The sequence below is a fragment of the Phaseolus vulgaris genome, chromosome 7 (assembly GCF_000499845.2).
Source record: "Phaseolus vulgaris cultivar G19833 chromosome 7, P. vulgaris v2.0, whole genome shotgun sequence".
In the NCBI taxonomy this organism is placed as follows: Eukaryota; Viridiplantae; Streptophyta; class Magnoliopsida; order Fabales; family Fabaceae; genus Phaseolus; species Phaseolus vulgaris.
The window spans coordinates 31,550,346-31,572,597 of NC_023753.2; the positions used below are offsets into that span (position 1 = coordinate 31,550,346).

Below are 22,252 nucleotides of genomic sequence, written 5' to 3' on the forward strand. Positions count from 1 at the left end.
TATTCATGTAGTCCAACTTGCATACACTTTAGTTTTCTCTATTTTGTCGTATGTGAGACTTGTATATTCACCAAGACCCCTCTTCAATTGAATTGATCTATTTGTTGGCTTGATTGTGACTTGCACATACCATCTTAGTCTCAAGGTTGACAAATAAATACCACCTTAACGTGATGTCAAGTTTTAGTTGTAATTTTTTCAATAAGTTAGGCTTATCTTTATGTTGTTCAAATTATCTTAAAAGACACTTTTTTTTTTTTAGTTTATACCAGGAGTTAAACTTCCTGCACCTTATATATTTCTTGGGTACATATTGAGTGCAGGAAGAAATTCACTTACATGAGTTTATGTTTCTTAAGCTTCAAAGCCTATTTCCTGTTTTTTTTAGTTTGGATATCAACAGTTATAGGCCAGTGTGCTCTTATACCATTTCAAATTGGGCAATTGCTTCTACCTGTATTGGATTTTTTTTTCTTTTTAGATGGCTAGATCTGAAAGTCATCAATTTTATATATAAATTACATTTCTAATTGTTAGTCAATCGTAAATGTGAAAAAAGTAAAAGAAGAAAATTTTAAAATACAGAAAGTACTATTGCCTTTAAATTGTTGAGTGTGAGTCCAATAGCAAAGTGTGGATGAACTATTAGTCCCAGACTTTTCAACGAATAATCGTTTGAGAAAAAAAATTGCTTGGTAATTGTCCAAAAGTCTAGGCCAACAAAATTCAAGCATTTTTCCACTTATATACAATTTTAGTTTTTTTTTCTATTTTACCCGTTGACTTAGTATTCTCAAACACATGATAGTTGGCATTATCTTACACGGTGTAATCTTTGAGAATGCCATCACATCTAAGTTGGAGGCACCGTCCATCATTTGATATGTTTGATATATGTTCAATAGTCTGCTGAGACTATTTTTGTGATATTTTTTTTTATAAGTAAAAAATTAATTTAATTAAAAAGAAATATTTTAGAATATCCCAATCTATTTATAAATATTAGTGAACATAGTATTTTTTTTTTCTTTTAGCAATACTCCATCCACCAATTTCAGTGAAACTACTTCCTTTTCCTCGACTCCACATAACTAGCAGCTAAATATATAATTATTGATTGTTTTGTGTATTGCATAGTGGCATGAGAATGATGAAAATTGTTCTCTGGTTTATTATTGATTTTAAATTATATGTTTAAATAGTTCTAATTTTTTTATCAACAATAAATATATTTAGAGATGTTGCAATCCTTATACATGGATTATTTCTACCAATACAATCCACCGAAATTCAATCAACACACATGCCTAGGTACTTTAGTTCTAACCTAGATACTTTGTTTCTAGCTTTCGTTTAACTACAGTACTCCAATACAAAAGTGCTTTCCAAATTTGCACTAGAACCAAATTTAGTAGGCCCAAACATATGCCCTATGCTTCACAAGTAAGCAACTATTATGCAGCAAAAGGCTTAAAAAATTGCAGCAAAATAGTTCTACATGGAGAAAAGATTTATAGGATTCAAATATTCTTGAGTTCCCACAAAAGTAAGAGGTAATTTCAAATTTTGTTCCTGTATTACTATGAGGGATTCCAGGTGTCGGGCAGAAAATTACGGAGAAAGTGAGGGTGGATGAAAAGGACAAAACTTACATTAATATTGGTATTTTAATGCTGCTTTATAATTCACTTTGAAAATATTATGGCAGCAATGTGTCTTAAAATTAAGAGAAATCTTAAATATAATTAGAAAATAACATCAACAATATATATTGTGTTGTATGTAAGTTATTTTCTAAAACGATAAACAGTACAAGATGATAATTATAAACAGACTGAAATTTAAGTCACGAAAATTGTTAAGAAATATATAATAAAGAGAGTACAAGGTTTTGGTTGCCTTTTTGTTCATTGTCGGATTCGGAAAAGAAAGCCTACTTCCTTCTCTCTCTTTCTTCCTCTTTCCGCCTCCTTTAAACCCTATATATCCTTCACCCACAAAACCACAACACCATTTAAGTACTTTTCCCTCAAAACTAAGTCAAATTAATGCTACTGTTTCTTCGATGCTTGTCTCACTTTTCAGCTGTCCTTTTGGTAAAACCAGGAAAATGTTCAGGAAAGATGGTGATGAACAATGGAAACACTATTGGATATGAGGTATGTGTGATTTCTTTCATTCCATTTTCATGGGTGAAAAGGAAAACTCTATCGTCAGGAATTATTTCTGGGAATGGAATTAGTTGGATCATCATAAAGAGGATGATAGCATTTCTTGTATCTGTCAAGGAATTTCTCCTGTTGATAATTATGAGAATTCTTATAAGCTGGTTCGGTGCATTTGTGGGGGATTGATTCTTTGTGTTTCTTTTAATTTATATTGTTTAAAACTTGACATTATCAGTTTCATCTTTCTTCTGTTGTCTATTAATTTTTTATAAATGCCTTTAATTATCTACCATTTTGATATCTGAGTAAAATCTTCACATGAGAATGTTTAATTTCTTGAGATCAGTAACTTTAGAATGTTTCTGACGATATTTAGTGGAGCGAATGGTATACATGATAATCTTGTAGTACTCAGCTATATCCCCTCATTCTTATTTTCCTTAGTATAATGGGACCAAGATAAGCATGCACAAGATAAGTCAAGATAATGGGACCAAGAACATTCCATGTCATGAGACCAGGATAAGCACAAGATAAAATGTAGAATGACCTCTTCCATAACATGTGAAGGTGTATATCACCCCAGCACTGCTGTTAACAAGTACAATGAATAATTTTGATCTGTTTGTTTTCTGGATACATGTATTGAGTTACAAATAGTCCTGGTTCCCATTGCACTGAGGCCTTTTATTCAATTATTATTTAATATCACTTGAATGTGATGGCTTTGCTATAAGTCAAATAGTTTTAGTTTCAGACAATTTACATTACAACTTGTTTCATCTGAGAAAACAGTTTGTTTCAATCTTCTATTTTCACAAATAATTATAAAAAATCATTTTAAGATTTGTACAAAAGGGAAACAAGATATTTTGTCCATTATGGACACTAAAGCTGTACTTTGCTATAACTATGGATAGCCAAATCATATGCTTTTGTGTGAAGTTTCGAATTTGTTATTTTATGTTCTTGGAAGTGTAATGAAAGGAATGCTGTTGACGGGTGTTGTATAATTTCATGCTTTACTGGTATTTCTGGTATGTGTAGTTAAGTTTTTATTGAAAATATGATTGTATGTCCAATAGTTTCATATTCTTTAGGAATTGATATAACAAAATCGTGATAAAACTACGAACTCTATAACCAACAATATTTCGAATGCAATAATTGACTTTAACATATTATTCATCGGTAGGAACAATACGAGATTTCAATGATGAACCCTCATTTCCTTATTAGCCCTCAATTAGGTTGAAACAATGATAAATCTCAAATGTGTATTATCTGTAACTAGATTTTAATTTCTTCAAGTACGTTAGGACCTTCAAGCTTACCTTTTTTTATCAGCTTCAAGCTTACATTTGATGTATTTATTAAATTTGAGCACATTTCTTTGTATTTGTTGCTTTTCAATTATGCATTGAAAGCTTTCTTGATTACTGCGGTTTTAAAATTCTCATTTTCTTGGATTGAGCACAGGTGAGACGTATTTGAAAAAAGCCAGATGGGAGATATAACAAAGAAATTAAGGTTACAAATCATTCAACTACTTTTTTTTTATTAGCAAAGAATTAATAAATTAATTCTATGCTGTTCTATGGTTTTATATCAGGTTACAAATCATTCAACTATCTTGATTAAAATCTTTTCATATCTGTGATGTTCTATGGTTTTATATCAGGTAGTGTGTTATATATTTAGAAAGAACCTTTATCTAAGATGATAAACACAGTACGTATATATGTCAATAAGTTTTTTATTTTGTTGGGATTAGAATATCTTGTAAAACTTATATCTTGGGCATGGTTAATGAAGAAAATGAAAATCAATCTGTTTTCAGATTTGTGTCAGTCCTACAATTTGTATTAGGTAAAATCTTTGATTTTCTGTTTGCATGGTTATTGTATGCTACTGAATAAATCTTCTTCCTATAAAAACAATCCAAGACTAGTGTTGATATACAAATAAACAGGTAGCGAGTAATGTTTTAAACTTTGAGAGTTTGCTGTATGTATGGCACCAAGATATATCTAATTTTTTTTGGTACAATTGACTTTTTAATCAATATTCAAAAGTTGAATGAGTTTAAGCATGCTACAGAAGAAGGGTAAGGTCAAATTTCTCAGTAATATTACCAAAACTAATTAAGAATTTTTTAGGATATCGTAGAATTTCTCATAAACTTTATCCATATAGTTGAAATTGAGAAGTTGGAATGTGAAGAAAATGAACATATTCTGGATGATGGACAATGGTTGGTGCAAGAATGGATTCATATAAGTACTTCAACTTGAAACCTAAATGCACAAGTAGCCACATAAGTTCGTTGGGGAGAGGGCATATGAATTCAGGTTTACCTAAAGAGAGAACACAGTACATACACAGGCCTTGGCTGGAAATTGATGTTGTGAAAAGGCCATACATAAGAAGGGAAAATAGAAAAGAAAATACTGTAACAGGTTTAGTCGAAGCAGCTAGGGCTTTGACTTTGATCGGATATGCTTAGAAGATGTTCTAAATAGTCAACTCCCAAATCCTCTAACACCACCACACTTTGTGTTGGATCCTCTGATGTGTCTTTCCCTTTAAACTTTTTAGCTTTTGATGACAACTTTCTTCGGATGCAGTGCCTCTCCTTGAGTGCAAGTGCGGGAGAAGAACCACTGAAGCAGCTATATTGGATCTCCTGCAAAGACTCTTTCACCCTTTTCACTGGAAAATTGAGCACAGCATTATGGCCTCTCATGGAGAATGCAGCTTGGTCATAAGCTAACGCAGCAGCTTCTGCACTGTCAAAGGTTCCAAGCCAAACCCTTGTGCCATTCCTGGTTGTGTCTCTGATCTCTGCTGCATATTTTCCCCAAGGCCTTTTCCTCACACCTTTGTACGACCTCTCCTTATTCTCCAATTCTTCAGTCTTCACCACCATTTGGTTGTGATTTCCTTGTGCTTGTGCCGTGGAGAAATCAACCATATCGAAGGAAAGAGAATCGTGAATAGGGTCAAGAACAGCATTTCTTGGCAAAGAATTGAACAAAATTTCTGGGGGCTCATGCGAGATGTCCCAGTCTTGGTTCTGGATGAAAGGGGAAGTCATAGTAGCCAATTATTTGAGTGCTTCAAAATCTTCCCATCATGGCTTTTATTTATTCCCCTCAACCCAGGTCATAGATTATTATTCAAATATTAATTTCAGTTATCTAATGTTCAGGTCCAACTATAGATTATTAAGTGAGTATTTGGTAGTGTTTCATCTAAATGAATTTGAAAGATAATTTTTTAATGAAGTCATTTCATTTGTATTCCTGTTAAATGAAGTACTTTTTTTTAATAGTTTTAACTTATTTTAATAAGTTATTCATATTATAAAATAATATGAAATTCATATTTAAAATTTTAAAATAATAATAGAAAACTCGTAAATCTTGTTTATCTTTATGATTTTCAGATTATTGTTTCACTGTTACATTATTTTGAATTATTAAGTTAATGTTGTAGTTACATTATTATTATTATTTATTATATAATATTTTTTTTCATAAAATAACTTTTTATTAAAAAAAACGGACACTATATTAATCCTAATTAATAATTAATTTTTATAAAAATACTATTTGCAAATTAATTTCTATGAAATATTAAGTTATGCAAAATGTGCTAAATCAAAACTATACTATGTGCTAAACCAGGTAGTCTAAATTATGTCTCCGATATTAAAGGGCATACAAAAGGAAGGATTTTAGAATTTTTTTAAAAATATGTTATTGATATTAAGTATTTATTAACTCTTCATTTTGGTATTTAAAGATATAAAGACAAAAACTAGAAAATATTTATTAATGCATTAAGGAAAGACGCATGTATATGCCAAAAACTTGTCATCATACCTAATACACAGAATCTTGACCGAACTCTGATGAAAAATGATTTGTATTCTAATAGACGTATGATCTAAAGAAATAAAGAGAGAAAACAATATTGTTTTATTTAAAAATGAATGCGCTAAATATGTATATATACTAATTGAAATTCCAACAAGATTAGTGAAAAATATTAAATACATATTATACACTTTTAACATATTAAACATATTTATGTGGTATATTTTATTATAATTAAGATTTTTTATCAATAAAAAATTAAAAAAATAGAACGGAGCATTTCAAAGATGCTCAAACCTTTTTACAACAGAGATCCTACTTTACCAGATACATGTCCTTACTAAGCTATATGCTTTTGGAGGCATTCCTTTGAACAAAAGGATCATAAAATAACTTAAGAGGGATGTCAAAGAGCCTAAAAATACCAGAAAAACAGAAACATAAGTCTGCTAAAGAAATACATAGACACTAGCTTTGGTCCAAATTACTTTGCAGACAGACACATTGCATGTTGTCTTAATGTACAACATTACCTCTCTATTGCTCCTTCACTTATCTTTAATCAGATCCTCCTACACTCCATCATGCCCCTTGATCGAGAATTTATGCATAATCATGTTTTCTTTTGCACTAAAGCGTTTCATATGTTGCTTGCATCAATTTCTCTCCACTTCTTCATGCCACTTGCTTTAAATATTTGATCTTGATTGGACTCCACTAACAGTAGAAAAAGTTCCAATAAGACTTCCTAACAAACCAAGTCGTTCCTTTTCTCCTAATTGGCTAAGATCCTTCATCCCGTGAGCTATTACCACTGCGCTCTTTCATGTTAGCAAAGTCTGCATCTTCATTTCTTCTTTTTGCTTCCACACCTTAGTCATTATTCTAAACTTCTGCCTAGTATCACTTCCATTCCAGATTTGCAGAGCTGATTCAGTCCATCTACTGCATAACCTCCTCCTGTTCAACAACACTTCTGTCCCTTCTGTTCCACATGCCTATTTCTATGCACTTGAAGTGGGTTGGAGAGCATCAGAATCTTTGTTGCCATGAGCACCTTAGTTCTCCATACTCTAATAAGATCTTTGGTTTGGGTTCCAACCATTAACCTTCCAAACATACAAGGTGCAGAACTACCGCCTATCTCAAGAGAGCATAAGAACGTTACAGCTTAAGAAACCATGAACTAGGCTTCTTAGAACCGTCACTGCTGCTTGTAGCTAAACTGCTATCTTGATGAACTGCAGATATATCTTCTTTTCATTTGCTTGCTTGGTACGGTCAAGATCTGAGTAGGTAGATATGGCACATCCCCAGCGTTCATATTTGATCAACCACAATTGGTGGGTTGGTAGATAAGGTGCAGCTAAATTATCTAGGCTAAAACCAGAGAGATTGGCATTCAGAGATCATACCAAGCTCTTACAAAGTGTTGCCTTTTAGATAGGAGCAATGCAAAACAAAACCTATAGCAGAGTATGCCTAGGCTTCTCAATTATGCAGCACCAGAATTATGCAGCAGAAAAGCGCCGCCTCAGGTTCTGCGTGAACCTCCAAAGCCTATGCACCTGATGCACCTGCAACACTATCTATACAACCCTTCTACTGCAATTCTGTTACTTTCGTTGCCAAGTGCTCCTTGAAACATTGCCTTTGAGTCATTCCAAGCTCATAGTATTCCTTAGCAGCATAACAGCTTTCAAGTAGGAACAGGGCAAAATAGAACCCAGCGTAGGCTCTGGTACATCATAAGCCACCAAAACTATGAGCAGAGGTCAAAGCTGCACCACTAAGAAGCCCTTTTTTGCATCAGAAAACCTGCTGCTCCATCTATTCATAAGAGAAGGTCTATACAAGTTTAGGCCAAAAGGGCTCTTTAGCTAAGGGAGAACAAGCAATTCAAGGGGTAAAGAACCCCTTCGGAGTAGGAGAAGCTAAAACTGATTATTTTTTTCTTCAACCATGACCAAGTTTGTAGTTGTGCTAGGCTAAAAAAACGTCAGCATTCACTCTTCTCCCTTTAAACACAACTTCATTCCTTTGGTTCCAAATACTCCATAAAACTGTCATCCAAATGCATTTCTCGACTCTGTTTCTTTTTTAGTTGAATTGAAACAAATAGAACTGTAACAGATGATTTTTAAGGTCATTATGAAAAATTGCCTCTATCCCCACCCACCTAGATACCAACGACCATACCGGATAAGCTATCCCACATTTCACAAAAAGATGTTCGGTCGATTCTTCTACCTGATTACATATAGGACACGACAAAGAAGGGAGGCCGACGCCTCTTCTAGAAAGGTTCACCTTGTTGGAATCTTGTCTTTGAGGATTCTCCAAGCTAAGAATAAGAAATTGGGTAGAAATTTGATATCCCATAAGGTTTCCATGGCTAGACATGGTTCAAGATGTACAAAAGATTGTAAAACATCATATGTGGATTTAACAGAGAACATACCATCCTCCTAAGCTAACCATACAACCTTATCGTGAGAGTCTTTATTAGGCTTGAGGTTGTCCAGGTCTGTTAAAAATTGTGATTATTGTTCTAACTCTCATACAAAGAGTTCCTTCTCTGAATCAAATTCCAAGACCAACCTAATTCTGACCAGTTACCCATCTATTGGATGTGTTTCCCCTTATCTTCAGAAATGAGATACAACCTTACTCTCCCTGCAAAGATTAAATTCTTGCCTTTCCACTTAGAGAGTTTCTTCCTCACTTTGTCAAGAACTTCTTTCCAAAACTCCCTTTTTCTCTGATTGCCTCCGACTTGAATCCCAAGATACTTAAAGGACACTCACATTTGTGCACAGTTTAGCACGTCGACGAAAGCCAACAGTTGTTGTCTCTCTACACCAACAACTCCAATCCTATACTAATGGAAGTTCACTTGTGTGCATTGTTGCTTCTCGTCGTGGTCTCCTTCCTTCTCCAATTAATTCTTCCTTTGGGTGAGATTTGGGTGAGAACATGCATTTTTTGTCATAGTTCTTTATAGGAGGACTAATTTTGTAAGAATTTTGATTTAAACAATCATTTCACATAAGTAAATTATGATAACAATTGATACTTTTAGATTTAGGAAAAGGCTAAAAAAAAGTAGCAAAGAAACCATGTGAACTTTGAAATGTGTTGAAGAACAAATATTGAAGCATTTTTTTTTGGTTTTTTCTAAGTCTATCATTTCGTTTTACGAATGAAAATGGGACGAGACGGATAAATGTATGACTAAATTTGTTCTCATTTCTAAAGTAAAAAATTTGATCTTATCTTTATCTTCTTCTCTATTAAGTATGAAATTTTTGTCTCATACATATCTATCGGGTAAACCGTATATAAAATATTAATTAAATAATTTTATTAAAAATAAAAAAAAAAATATGATATTAAAAAAATTAAAGTCAAAAGAGTACACATTTTATTTAATTTAATTCAAATTTTAATAAAAAATTATAATTTCATAAATCTTAAAATGGAGTATTGAATAATAATTGCATAAATGTCAAATAATTATATACAGAGTAAAGATTTATACATAATTATAGAAAAGAGTATAACATCTATTCTTTTACAAATGTTGAGAAAGAAAATACATCGAAAATTTAAGTAAACTTAATGGATATCAAACGAATTCAGCAGTTGATATAGAGAATGAAAAAATGTATAGCGAAAGATAAGTTCTATACATAAAATGAAACTAAAAATCAAAATAAAATAATAGATATTTTTTTTAAAAAATAATTAATAAACTGAGGGTTTATACAATTGAACACTCGAAATAAATATTAAGATACCCTCATGTGATAAAAAACTAAACAACAAACAAAAATATAAAAAAAGGAAAAATATCAATTATGTTTTCTAAAATCGATTTAATTCAATAAATTGAAGTTTATGAAGGGAAAAAATTGTAATTAAGGTTATGATAAGAAGAAAAATACCTTGAGAATTAGAGAATTTGGTGGATATTGGATGAGTCGAACATTGAGAGAGAAAATAAAATTTGTGTAGCAAAAGAACAACCATTAAAAAAATTAAACAAAGATTAAAGAGAATAATGAAAACACTACAAAAAAAACGTGTATGTGGTGGCCGTTATAATATGGCGGTTATTAAAAATCATCATAATTAGTTGTATAATACGACAACTTTATAAGGGCCATAATGTCCCTTCGAAATGTGGCATGTAGAACCGCCATAATCTTCCTATTTCCCAAAGTTTTTATTTCATATTCCCCTATTTCACTCTTCAAAAATATACCTCTTTGACTATTTTTTCGTATTCCCCACTGAACCTTAACTTTCCTCAGTCAATGAACCTCTTTCGTAAACCCTCACTGATCAAGTTTCACATTCCTCATTCATTGAACCTCTTTCGTAAACCCTCACTCTCACCGTCCCATTTCGCATTTCCTTCACATTACCTCTCGTAAACCCTCACCATCCCATTTCGCATTTCCTTCACATTACCTCTCGTAAACCCTCACCATCCCATTTCGTATTTCTTACACCTTGCCCCATTCGTATTCCCTTTCTCTCACCGCAATCGTTCTCTTCTCACTCGCATTCGTTCTCACTGCAAAATCATTCTTATTCTCATTGCAATCCTTATCTTCTTACTTTCACCGTAACCCTTCACATTCTCACTCTCACCGGAAGCCCTTCATAGTCTCATCGAAAACCCCTCTTCTCACTCTCATTGAAAACCACTTTTCTCACCCTCATAGCAAACCATCTTATCCCTCTCACTCTTCTCAGCGCAAATTCTGGTCGCCATTACCATCGCTTGTCGCAAGAGGTACGTTGCTGCCAATATGTTTCTGTGTGTAAATATGTTTGTCGAATATGATTTTGAAATTGATTTGCGTGTATATATTTTGAAATTGTGTGTATTTATTTTGTTAAATACAGTTTGAGGTATGAGCTGAAATGCATTGAATATGATTTTGAATTTGGATTGAATATATATTGGATTGATAAATACAGTTTGAGGGATGGGTTGAAATGCATTGAATATGGTTTTGATATATTGGTAAAGTTTCGTGAAGGCAAAGACCTCACTACTACTGTTACAACATTAAGGTATGTAGTTATTGTATGTGTTGTTTAAGTTTCTATCTATGTTGTTATTAAATTGTTACTTAAATATTCATTTTGCATGTTTGTACTTTTTTATTCATTTTATGTGTTTTGTACTAATGCATGTGTGTGTGTTTTAATGCTTGAATCTTCATTGCTTGTGAATTCACCCTTGAACTTGGATTATGATTTATCATACTTGAATGGTTGAAATTTGTCTTCCACTATTCAACAATTTTTAATTTTTTGTTTTGTTTTTGCTTTTGGTGCATAGAGGTGTCTTAATTTTTTGTTTTACTCTTGCTTGGTTTTACTCAACAAAAAACATTAGCTTTTCCCAAATGAAAAGGTATTATGTGCCTCGCCTAATGATAGAAATTTCAATGTTACATGTTGAAATTTAAACATTTTTCTTTTGCAATGTCATCATGATTTTTACATAGTGGAGAAGGATTACAGTAACAATATACTATTTTATTTCAATATTGTTCCTGCTAGGGAGATGGGACCTACAGAACTATTGAAGTCTTATTCTCCTTCCTTCGGTCGATCAGGTGACTGGATGATGAGCTGGGATTCTTCTTGTCCTCCTGCTTCTCTTTCGGCACTCGGCCTCGGGTGAACACCGGATGGTGGGGGTACCTGCGAAGGCACTCCGACGCTCAAGTCAGTAAAGCGGGTGGTCAACCCTCAGGTAGGTGAACAGTAATAAATGACATACCTTACTCCTTGGGATGCGTGTTATTTATATTATTCTAGTGGGCCTACCTTGTTGGGCCCGTTTATCGAGGTGGATACCTCTTAGGTTTGCATTACCTAATTCTTAATGATAGATTAACTTCATTGATCTTGGTTTGAGTGTTAACTGTAATAGGGGTCGGCCGTCGGCCAAGTCATTATGGCATGGGTCGGCCATCGGCCAAATTCCAATGGTCTCGGTCGTCTCGGCCAAGCCTTCTAAGGTCTCGGTCAGGTGGACCTCGGTCTCGGCCAGGTAGGTCATCGGCCTCGTCATCCGGCCAAATCTCTTAAGTCCCAGCCAAGTTCCCCTAGTCTCGGTCAAGCGAACTCGGCCTCGATCAGCCAGGTGGACCTCGGCCTCGCCCATACCGGTACAAATATACTTTTAACCTTGTAATTTATCAACTAACAGTACAAAAAATAATATCAATATAAACTGAAATAACAGTAAAAAAATAATCTTTGCTTTTTAAACTGATTTTAAGCTAGTGTTCATGTTATGCACACAAAGACATATATGCATAATAAACTTGCAATTGAGTGTAGCATACTTTTTCTCTCATATTATATCTCGAATTTCATGTATCTTTGTGTGCTTATATGAGAACAATGTACTTATTTCTGGGTATTTTAGTTGCATGAATATCATTAGAATGTTCTTATTTGTGGGCATTTTAGTGTCTATTATGTGCTTATTTTAGTTGGTAGAAAGAACGAAATGGTATTGATCAAAATAGTATCATCACATGGTGTAGTTGGTTGTTGGAATATCATAAAAGAGTTGTATTTGTACAACAACCCAAGTTTAATGGTATTTTATAACTTTTTGCATGATCAACATGTTCTCTATTTGATAATGGATATTTATAAAATGGTTAAGAAATTTATAGAGACAACAATCGATCCAAACTAACTTGCAAATTGGTTTGGGTCTAATTTTATATTCAAGCATCCACATTTGTTTTCAAGGGTACTGATTGCTTGTATGATGTGTTTGTATGATCCAAGTACTTGTAAAATTAAATTTTTGTTTGTATGATCCATAAAATTTACCAAAAGCTAGTTTGATAAATATAGGTTTCGGTTAACTATTTCATGTAGTTAACGCATTAATATAAGTACGTTTTTGTTATGGTACTTTGTTTTGTAGTCATGCCAATTGATAAAAGTTTGATTTCTAAACCACGAAACACCATTGAATATGCAAATGGTTAGAATGAATTTTTGGAATTTGCATTTGGACATGCTAATGGTGTTGTCATAAAGTGTCCATGTTCAAAGTCTGGTTTCAAAAAGTGGCAAACAAGGGATGTAGTTCAAGAACACTTAACATGTACAACTTTTCCTCAAAACTACCAAACTTGGTATATGCACGGTGAAGGAGCAAGTGGAAATGAGTTTGTGATTGTTACAAGTGCACGTGTCATTGAAGATTTCATAGAATCTCATAATCCAATAGAAGACATGTTGAACGATGCATTTGGGTTTGTGGGGCACCACGATGATCACATTGATGAGGGTACTCAAGATGATGGTACACAAGATGATATGTTGCATGGTGAAGGAAATACGAACTTTGATGCGTTGTTGAAGGACAATAACGAACCATTATATGAAGGTTGTACTAAGTATTCAAAGTTATCATTCATATTGAAGTTGTATAATATGAAGGTTTTTCTTGAAAGGCTTTCATAAATATTATCTATTTTCCTTTCATAATTTAAAAAATACTCAACTAAATTCACCAAATATTTATTATTATTTCTAATTTTAATTTATATTAACAAAAAATAACTAAACATATGGTTAATTAATTTTATTAATAATAATTTTAAGGTTATATTTTAAATTAATAATAATTTTAATATTTAAATAAATATTTTACATTTATTGAATTTATGTAAACATGCATTTTGTAATTATAATAACAATAATAATTCAAATTTTCAATTAATAATAAAAATTATATTTATTAACTGATTATAATAACAAGTTTGGTTTATTTTTTATTACATAAAATAATTAAATGAATATTTTAATCATTACTTCAACTTTGTTATATAAAATTATTTGTGTACGTTTTATAATAAACAACTATAAAAAATTAATAATGTTTTTTAAAGTAATTGTACCTGTATGGATATTGGGGGCTGAATAATGTTGGTCCACGTCGATACAAGGTGTCTGCTCCGCTCTTAATTGTCTTGTCCTTCGAGTTTCCTTCTTCCTTGCGTGCCTCGGTCGGCCGGTGGGGGTACCTGCGATTGTGCTCCGACGCTCAAGTCAGTAATCTCTCTCAGTGAGAATCCTTAATAATCTGAAAAAACATACCTTTCTCTCTTTCTTTCTCTTCTTTTGTATGTTCCCCTTGGGCTTGGGCCCTCTGGGTCGTTAGTGGTTCGCGACGTGTTTTGTGGTTTTTGGGTCGTGTTAGATGGTTTCCTGGGATCTAGGGGATGTTCCCGAAAATCCAGCGAGTGCTCACGTGTGTTTGTTGTTCAGTGGGAATTGTAACCGTTTGTCCCACGCGTAACCACGTTAATTAATTAGATAATTTTAATTCGAACCATGCGGTCGTCCGGTGCCGACCGGTACACTTGCCCCCCAGGCTCAAGGTCATGGAAGGACGAAGAGTCGTATAAGACGCAGGGGGTTTTTGAAACAATGCGTGATAGCTGGCATCATTAATGTGTGGCAGAGATGTGACGCATGGCAGAGTTGCCGTTTGGGGATGCTGTCACATCTAGATCGATTGAATGGTAGGGATTGCGTGCCGTTTCATATGCCGAGCGTGTATGATCGTTAGATTAGATTTGATCTAATGGTGCTAGACGAACGCAGGGGTTTTGCTTCTCATCTCTTTGCCTATAAATAGTACTTCATTTGTAGAGTTGAGGGTTTTTCGTTTCTCTTGCTCTGAGTTTTGCGTCGCTTGCTTTGTTTTGCTAGGTGCCGATTTTGCTGCCAGTGTCCTCTTCTTCATTTCAAGGTTAGTCATGCCTTCTTCTGAGGAGTCTTCGAGTGTCGTGGGTTCGTCTTTGACTTGCGGTGCGAGTCAGGCATCGGACGGCCCAAGTTATGATTTGGTTGATCCTGCCGTTCTTCGAATTCCCAGTAAAATAAAGTCTTCGGATAAATTAGATCAGTTTCTAGCAACCCATAAAAATTTTCTAACCTCAGATTGCCCGGCCGATGCGTTATATGTCGATATATGCGGTATAACCGACCGTGTGTGTCATGGCCGGGAGAATGCTCCGCACGACTTTTTCTTTGTGTATAGCACCTTGTTTTCCCATTTGCACGTAAGTTTACCTTTTGATGATTTTACCATGAGTATCCTTCGGATTCTCAATGTCGCACCGACACAATTGCACCCTAACTCGTGGGCCATTTTACAAGCCTTTCGAGTTATTTGTCAGATATTTGGACTCATGCCGACCGCCGAATCATTTTTATATTATTATAACACGTACCCGAGTACCCCAGTAGGTTGGTTGTCGTTATCCAGTCGTCCGGGGAATGTACGCTTTGCTGCTTTTACTACCTCTTATAAGAATTTTAAGGATTACTTTTTTAAAGTGTTTGTCGAGCCGGACGGCCGGGATCTATTCTATAATGCCGATGGAAGCACAAAATTTCCATTCCATTGGACGGAGAATCCCACCTCCCTTGACCATCGGCTTTGGGAATCTTTGTCTCCCATCGACCAAGAAATTTTGATGGTCGTGAATCAACTACCGTGTAGGCTCCCTACGCGGGAACTGATAGCCCTTTATGGGTCGTCCAAGCAGTGGGCGGACCTAAATGGTGAGCACCTTCTTCTTGCCGTCGTTCGGCTAATAGCATATTTGTTTCTTACCTTCGTGTTTATGTTGCAGAAATTGTTGTGAGCATGGATCCGAGTTTGAAGAAGCATATGAATAGTTTGAAGAGGCAGGCTAATAAGAGTAAGATAGCCACCATCGCTGGGATTGTCCCGCGGACGACTGAGCGGGAGGTCGTTCCGGTGGAGGTTGTTCCTGTTCTTGCTCAAGGAAAGAAGAGGGGACGGCCTGCTAAGGTGCCTCGTACGGAGGCTCCGTCTTCGTCGGGCAGTCCAATTAGCTTGTTGGTGTCATCCGTCAGGGTGGCACCTACAATGCAATTTGACTTGCGTCCGGAGGACGAGGAAATTTTTGCTAACATTCCCACCTTAGATATGGTCGAGGAGACGGTCGAGCTGCAATGTCGTGCGGCTGTGGCGACCAGGGCTCTTGGGGACGAGCTAAGGAGAGTGAAGACAGTATCGATTCCAAAACTGAAATCTCAGCTTAATGAATCGGCTGTCTCATTGAAGGATGCCCTGAAGGCTGTGGATGAGGCTCGGACTGACGCTCAGTTGGCCAGGAAGGAGCATGAGGCTTTAAAGATTACTTTAGAAGAAGTAGCGGTTGGGCGGGCAGATGCCATCAAGGAGCAGGAAAGACTGGCCACGGAGAAAGAATTGTTGACTGCTCAAGTTGAACAGCTTCAAGGGTTCATGTTGAGCATCAACGAGGAGTAATTCAGGCAGGGCGTTCGGCAGGTCGCCTTTTTCCATGGGGTGCCGGACGACGATGAGCGATACGACTCGAACATGGATGTCGTGGACGGCCGTCTGATGCCTCTTGGGGATGAGGAGGCCGAAGAGAATGATCAAACCATCTGTCCTGTAGCTGAGATGCCTCGTGCAGATGATACCGTACAGCCGGAGGAGTCGATGCAACCGGATGATACCCTTGACATTGTTTAATATTTTCATTACCTGAGCCCGGGGTGTGGGCTAAAGACAATTTTACTGCTCTATGACGTGTTTTGAACCATTTTACTTTTTGCTATCGAATTTATTTTCATGTTCCTATTACCACGCAGTTTAATACCGAACGATGGTACTTTGATGAAGAATTTGATGTCTCGCGTAACTTGGACATTTATATAATAATCGGACTGAACGAACGGTTGATACATACCGAACTTTTGACTAATAAACCGAAATATTAATATCTGACCGAAATTGGTAGATAACGTGAGTTATATGTGCTGACCGAATGACCAGTTAGTTAATTGAGAACGTTGAAGTTATAATTCAGATGCCGTTTAAGTTATAACGTGTTATATATTCTGGCCGAATGAACGGTTAATTAATAGATTAATTGAATTTCTGACCAAGGTTGGTGAATAACGTTTCAAGTTATAATTCGGATAACTTTAGTTATATATTCCGACCGAATGAACGGTTAATCAATAATTTAATTGAATTTCTGACCAAGGTTGGTGAATAACGTTTAAGTTATAATTCGGATAACTTTAGTTATATATTCTGACCGAATGAACGGTTAATTAATTAATTAATTTCTGACCAAGGTTGGTAATTTAAAGTGCCTCGTTAAAACCTTCTCGGTAGAAAACCCTCCTTAGGGATAAAACTACCGAGCGAGGAAAGAGTGCACTGAATTCATTCATCAACTGTAATAGAATTTGAGATGCGTGGCATTCCACGTTCTCGGTATAGATTTTCCTAACAAATATTCTAAGTAATAAGCTCCTCCTGTTGCTGTGTCGGAGATGCGGAATGGTCCTTCTCAATTACTTGAAAACTTTCCCCCATCTTTCCGAGCGTCGCTGCGCATGCGCCAAACTAAATCTCCCTTCTGATAGCTTCGTGGCTTCACTTTGGAGTTGTACCTTCGTGCTGCTCGTATTTTGCATGCTTCTTCTCTTATCTGGCATTTGTCTCTTAGTTCGTTGATGAGGTCGAGGCCGACCAGTAGACTTTCTTTATTCAAGTCTAAGTCTAATATCTGTCGACGCAGTGAAGGCTCACCGATTTCGACCGGAATCATGGCCTCTGTGCCGTACGTCAGGCTGTACGGTGTTTCTTGAGTCGTTGATTGGGGGGTACAACGGTAGGCCCATAGAACCTCTAACAATTCTTCAGTCCAGTTTCCTTTGGACGGACCAAGTCTCTTCTTTAACTCGTTGAGAATAACTTTGTTGGCTGCTTCCGCCTGACCGTTGGTTTGAGGGTGTTCGACCGAGCTTGTTATATGTTTGATATGAAGTTTCTCGTAGAATTCAGCTAGCCCTCGGTCAGTGAATTGTCGACCGTTGTCTGTGATAATGATCTGAGGTAGGCCGAATCTGCAGACAATGTTTTTCCATACAAAACTCTGTACATTACGGGCGGTGATGGCTGTCAATGGCTCGGCCTCAATCCATTTGGTAAAGTAATCTATACCCACCAGTAGGAACTTGCATTGCCCTTTTCCGGGTGTGAAAGGTCCGATGATATCCATTCCCCATTTCACGAACGGCCAGGGGGATAGGATGTAGTGCAAGTGTTCTGGTTTTTGGTGCAATAAGGTGCCGAACTCTTGACACTTCACGCACTTTTGAACGTATTCAGTGCAGTCTCCCTGCAAGGTCGGCCAGTAGTACCCAGCTCTTAGAATTTTGGCGGACATAGTCCGCGCTCCTGAATGGGTTCCGCATATCCCTTCGTGTAACTCGGTCATTACATAGGTGACTTGTTCTGGACTAAGGCATTTCAGGAGGGGACGGGAGTACCCTCTCCTGTAGCCAATGAGTACGTATCGGGCGGCTTGTAGTTTCATCGTTTTCTCCAGATGTGGATCGCATACACCATCGGTCAGATATTGTTTTATGGGAGTCATCCAGTTAGGTTGCGTGTCGGTCGCCATGCATTCTTCGGTACCAACACTCGGTTTAGCAAGGGTCACATGTATGGCCGACCGGTGGACGCCTTTCTTTTTAAGGGTAGCCAATCTCGATAGAGCGTCCGCCCTAGTGTTATTTTCCCTCCGTACGTGTTGGAATGAGATTTCCTTGAACCTGTTTAGAAGATTTTTCACGAAATGAAAATACTGTTGGAGTAATGTTTCTCTTACCTCATATTCCCCTGTAAGCTGTCCGACGACTAGACGGGAGTCGCTCTTACAAATTATATTTGTTATCTCCAATTCAATCGCCAGATGCAAACCTGCGATTATAGCTTCATATTCGGCTTGATTATTGGAAGTTTTAAATTCAAATTTCATGGCTTGTTCGACAACAATCTCCCCTGGTCCTTCAAGTACAACTCCCGCCCCGGACGAACGACTGTTTGATGACCCATCTACGTACAGTGTCCATTGGGAAGTTCGTTCGGTCGGATAGGGAGTGAGTTCTGCTGTGAAGTCGGCGAGGGCTTGGGACTTGATAGCCCCCCTAGGTTGGTATTCGATGTGGAATTCTGACAGTTCGACTGCCCAACCTATCATTCGTCCGGTGAGGTCAGGTTTAGTGAGAATCTTCATATTGGGATAGTTAGTCTTAACAATAACCTTGTGGTTTTGGAAATACATCTGCATCCGTCGTGCGGTAATGATCAAAGCTAAGGCAACTTTTTCGACCATTTGATATCGGGTTTCCGCGTCGTGTAAGACTCGACTTACAAAATATACCGGACGTTCTTCTGCTTCAATTTCTTGTACTAGAACGGAAGTCACTGCTTCATTGGAGACAGCGAGGTAGACCACAATGGGTTCCCGTGCGTTCGGTTTCTGGATGACCGATGGAGATGCCAGAAATGTTTTTAGCTGTTGGAAATTTTGTTCGCATTCATCTGTCCATTCAAATTTAGTCGTTTTCTTCAAAAGTTTTATGATGGGTCTCGTTCGTTCGGCAAGCTTAGGTACGAATCGAGACAACGACGTGAGACGGCCGACTAGTCGATCGATAGTAGGGAGGGGATACGAGTCCTTTGGGCACGCCTTGTTAAGGTTTGTGTAATCTACGCACATTCTCCATTTTCCATTCGCCTTTTTTACCATCACTACATTGGCTAGCCATGTCGTATAGTGGGCCTTTTGAATAAAACCAGCTTGAATTAGCTTGTCTGTTTCTTCTCGTGCAGCTCTGCGCCGTTCTTCACCTAGTTTCCTTTTCTTTTGAGCGATCGGCCTGGCCTCTGTATAAACAGACAATCGATGGGTAATCACATCTGATTTTACCCCTGGCATGTCTGCAGCCGTCCAAGCGAAAAGATCAGCGTTCTTTGTTAATGTTTTACCGATCGCTTCTCGGTCGTCTGGTTTGAGAGATGTTCCCATGTACGTTTTTCGGTCTTTGTCCCGGAGGAATATGGGTTGAAGATCTTCCCCTGCTTCCATCCGAGGATCATCCAATCGAGGATCTAGATCGACTAAAGCGACCAAGTGTCTTCTGGATTCTCTTCCTCTAGAGCGTCTTTCTGTCGACCGGCCTCTTCGCTCTGTGGTTCGTTCGGCTGACGTGGTATAAAGCCTTCGGGTCGGCTCCACCTTCAGGCTAGCTACATAACACTCTCGCGCTATCTTCTGGTCTACATGCACTGTTGCTATATCTCCATTGACCGAGGGGAACTTCATAGCTAGATGAGGAGTTGAGACAATGGCTTTCAATCTGTTGATAGATGGCCGACCGAGCAAAATATTGTATGATGTATTGGCATTAACGAGTAGGTATCGTATATTGATGGTCTTGCTAAGGTAATCATCGCCGAACGTAGTGTATAGATCGATAAATCCTTTCGTATCCACTCTTTCCCCTGAGAAACCAACTATCTGCTCGTTGTAGGGTTGTATCTCTGCTTCTGGAACTTCATCTTTTTAAACGTTTCCCAGTACAGGATGTCGACCGAGCTGCCCTGATCTACCAAAACTTTTGCGATTGCAAATTTATCTATCTCCACAGTTATTACCATGGGGTCATCTTGAGATGGATCAATTGCTGTGAAATCTTCGTCAGTGAAAGTGATTGGTGGTATATGCGGTCGGCGTTTTGTGTAGGTCGAATGAACGGATTGAACTGCTCTCAAATGTTTTTTCCTTGCTGAATTAGAGCATCCTCCACCCGCAAAGCCACCTGCAATGTAATTAATTTCTTAAGGGGGCTGACCGAGCGACACCGGTCCAGCGATTGTATTGATGACTGCGCGAACTTTTTGTTTAGTTCGACTTCTACGTTCAGGGCTTTCGCTTTTAGGCCTCGTTCGTCTGATCAGACTTTCGCTTCTTTTTCTTCTGTTTGAACGATAGTGGTTGTCACGGGTCCGGTCGTCTCTCCGTCCCGAACGTTCTCGGGGATCATGCTCACGCTGGGGTGACCTGGATGTAGTGATGGTGGTTTTCACGAACTTGCGGAGATGACCGGCCTGGACGAGCTCTTCAATTTTATCTTTCAGTGCTTGGCACCCTTCGGTCGTGTGGCCATAGTTACGATGGTATTGGCAACGTTTACTAGTGTCGGCATTGGGAGGGGTTTGTGATTGCTTCAATGCCGGAATCAATTCAATCTGCAGTGCTTCGTCGAGAACCTTACCCCTTGGTACAATCAAGGGAGTGTAGTTGTGGAAACAGGGACCCCTATTGGGGCGATGTCGTTCTCGGTCGGTCGGTACTATGGGGGGACGAATCCCTTTGCTCTTGTCTGTGTTCTCAGCATAAGTTTTTCGATGATAGTCAATATGTTCTTCTATCTGCATGAACTTTGTTGCTCTTGTTCTTAATTCATCCATATTGCACGGAGGCCGTTTGATAAGACTTTCAGTGAACCTTCCCGGTAGTATGGCTGAGACCAGATGATGCATGGCTATTTCTGGATTAAGATTACGAATGCTCATACACACTTTGCTAAATCTGTTCATGAATGTTCTCAATGATTCCCCCCTTTCTTGTTTGACATTTAGAAGGGACATGGAGGATGTCCGATGAGGTCTACTTGTGGCGTATTGCGTGGTGAACTTCAATTCCAAAGCGTCGAAGCTTGTAATGGAATTGGGTGGAAGGTCAGAAAACCATCCAAGGGGTCCTTCCCTGAGAGAGGTGGGGAAGACTTTACACCATACTGTTCGGTCGGTTGTGTAAAGGGTCATTTGAGTTCTAAATATATTCAGATGTTCGTCTGGATCTGTGGATCCGTCATAAAGGTTTATCGTTAGGCCCCTCCACTTGTCAGGGAGGGGAGTGGCTATGATGTCATCAGTGAACGGATGGCCTTTCGGGTTTGTTACCTCGTTTGGGGTTACTGGCTTTACACTCTGATGGGTGTGTTGAATGAGTGACGTGTGAGGTATAGTCTGGGCCATTGTTTTCGTTCCTGATTGGAACGGTGATGGAGAAGGCGCACGTGAATGCCCTTCACGTTCAGATTGTTCGAGTCTATCCAACAATCTCTTGTTCTGTTCTTTCAATTGGGCTATCTCTTCTGCGTGTTGTTGGCGCTCTTCTTCTCGTCTTTTCCTTTCTTCATCTTGGCGAAGTTAGTCGATGACTCCTTTTTGGAGTAACTCCTGCATCTGAATCTGGAGGGTTTGGAGTA

General features: G+C 37.5%; 2 protein-coding genes across 2 annotated transcripts; both read right to left on the reverse strand.

Annotated features, from left to right (window-relative positions):
* Positions 1-4,629: 4,629 nt before the first annotated feature.
* LOC137829996 (ethylene-response factor C3-like) lies at positions 4,630-5,268 on the reverse strand. Its single transcript, XM_068637059.1, has one exon. It carries the CDS (start codon positions 5,263-5,265, stop codon positions 4,630-4,632), a length of 636 nt encoding a protein of 211 aa, XP_068493160.1. The 5' UTR covers positions 5,266-5,268.
* A 15,548-nt stretch (positions 5,269-20,816) lies between these two features.
* LOC137829396 (uncharacterized) lies at positions 20,817-22,019 on the reverse strand. Its single transcript, XM_068636199.1, has one exon. The coding sequence runs from the start codon at positions 22,017-22,019 to the stop codon at positions 20,817-20,819; it is 1,203 nt and encodes a 400-aa protein (XP_068492300.1).
* Positions 22,020-22,252: the final 233 nt, after the last annotated feature.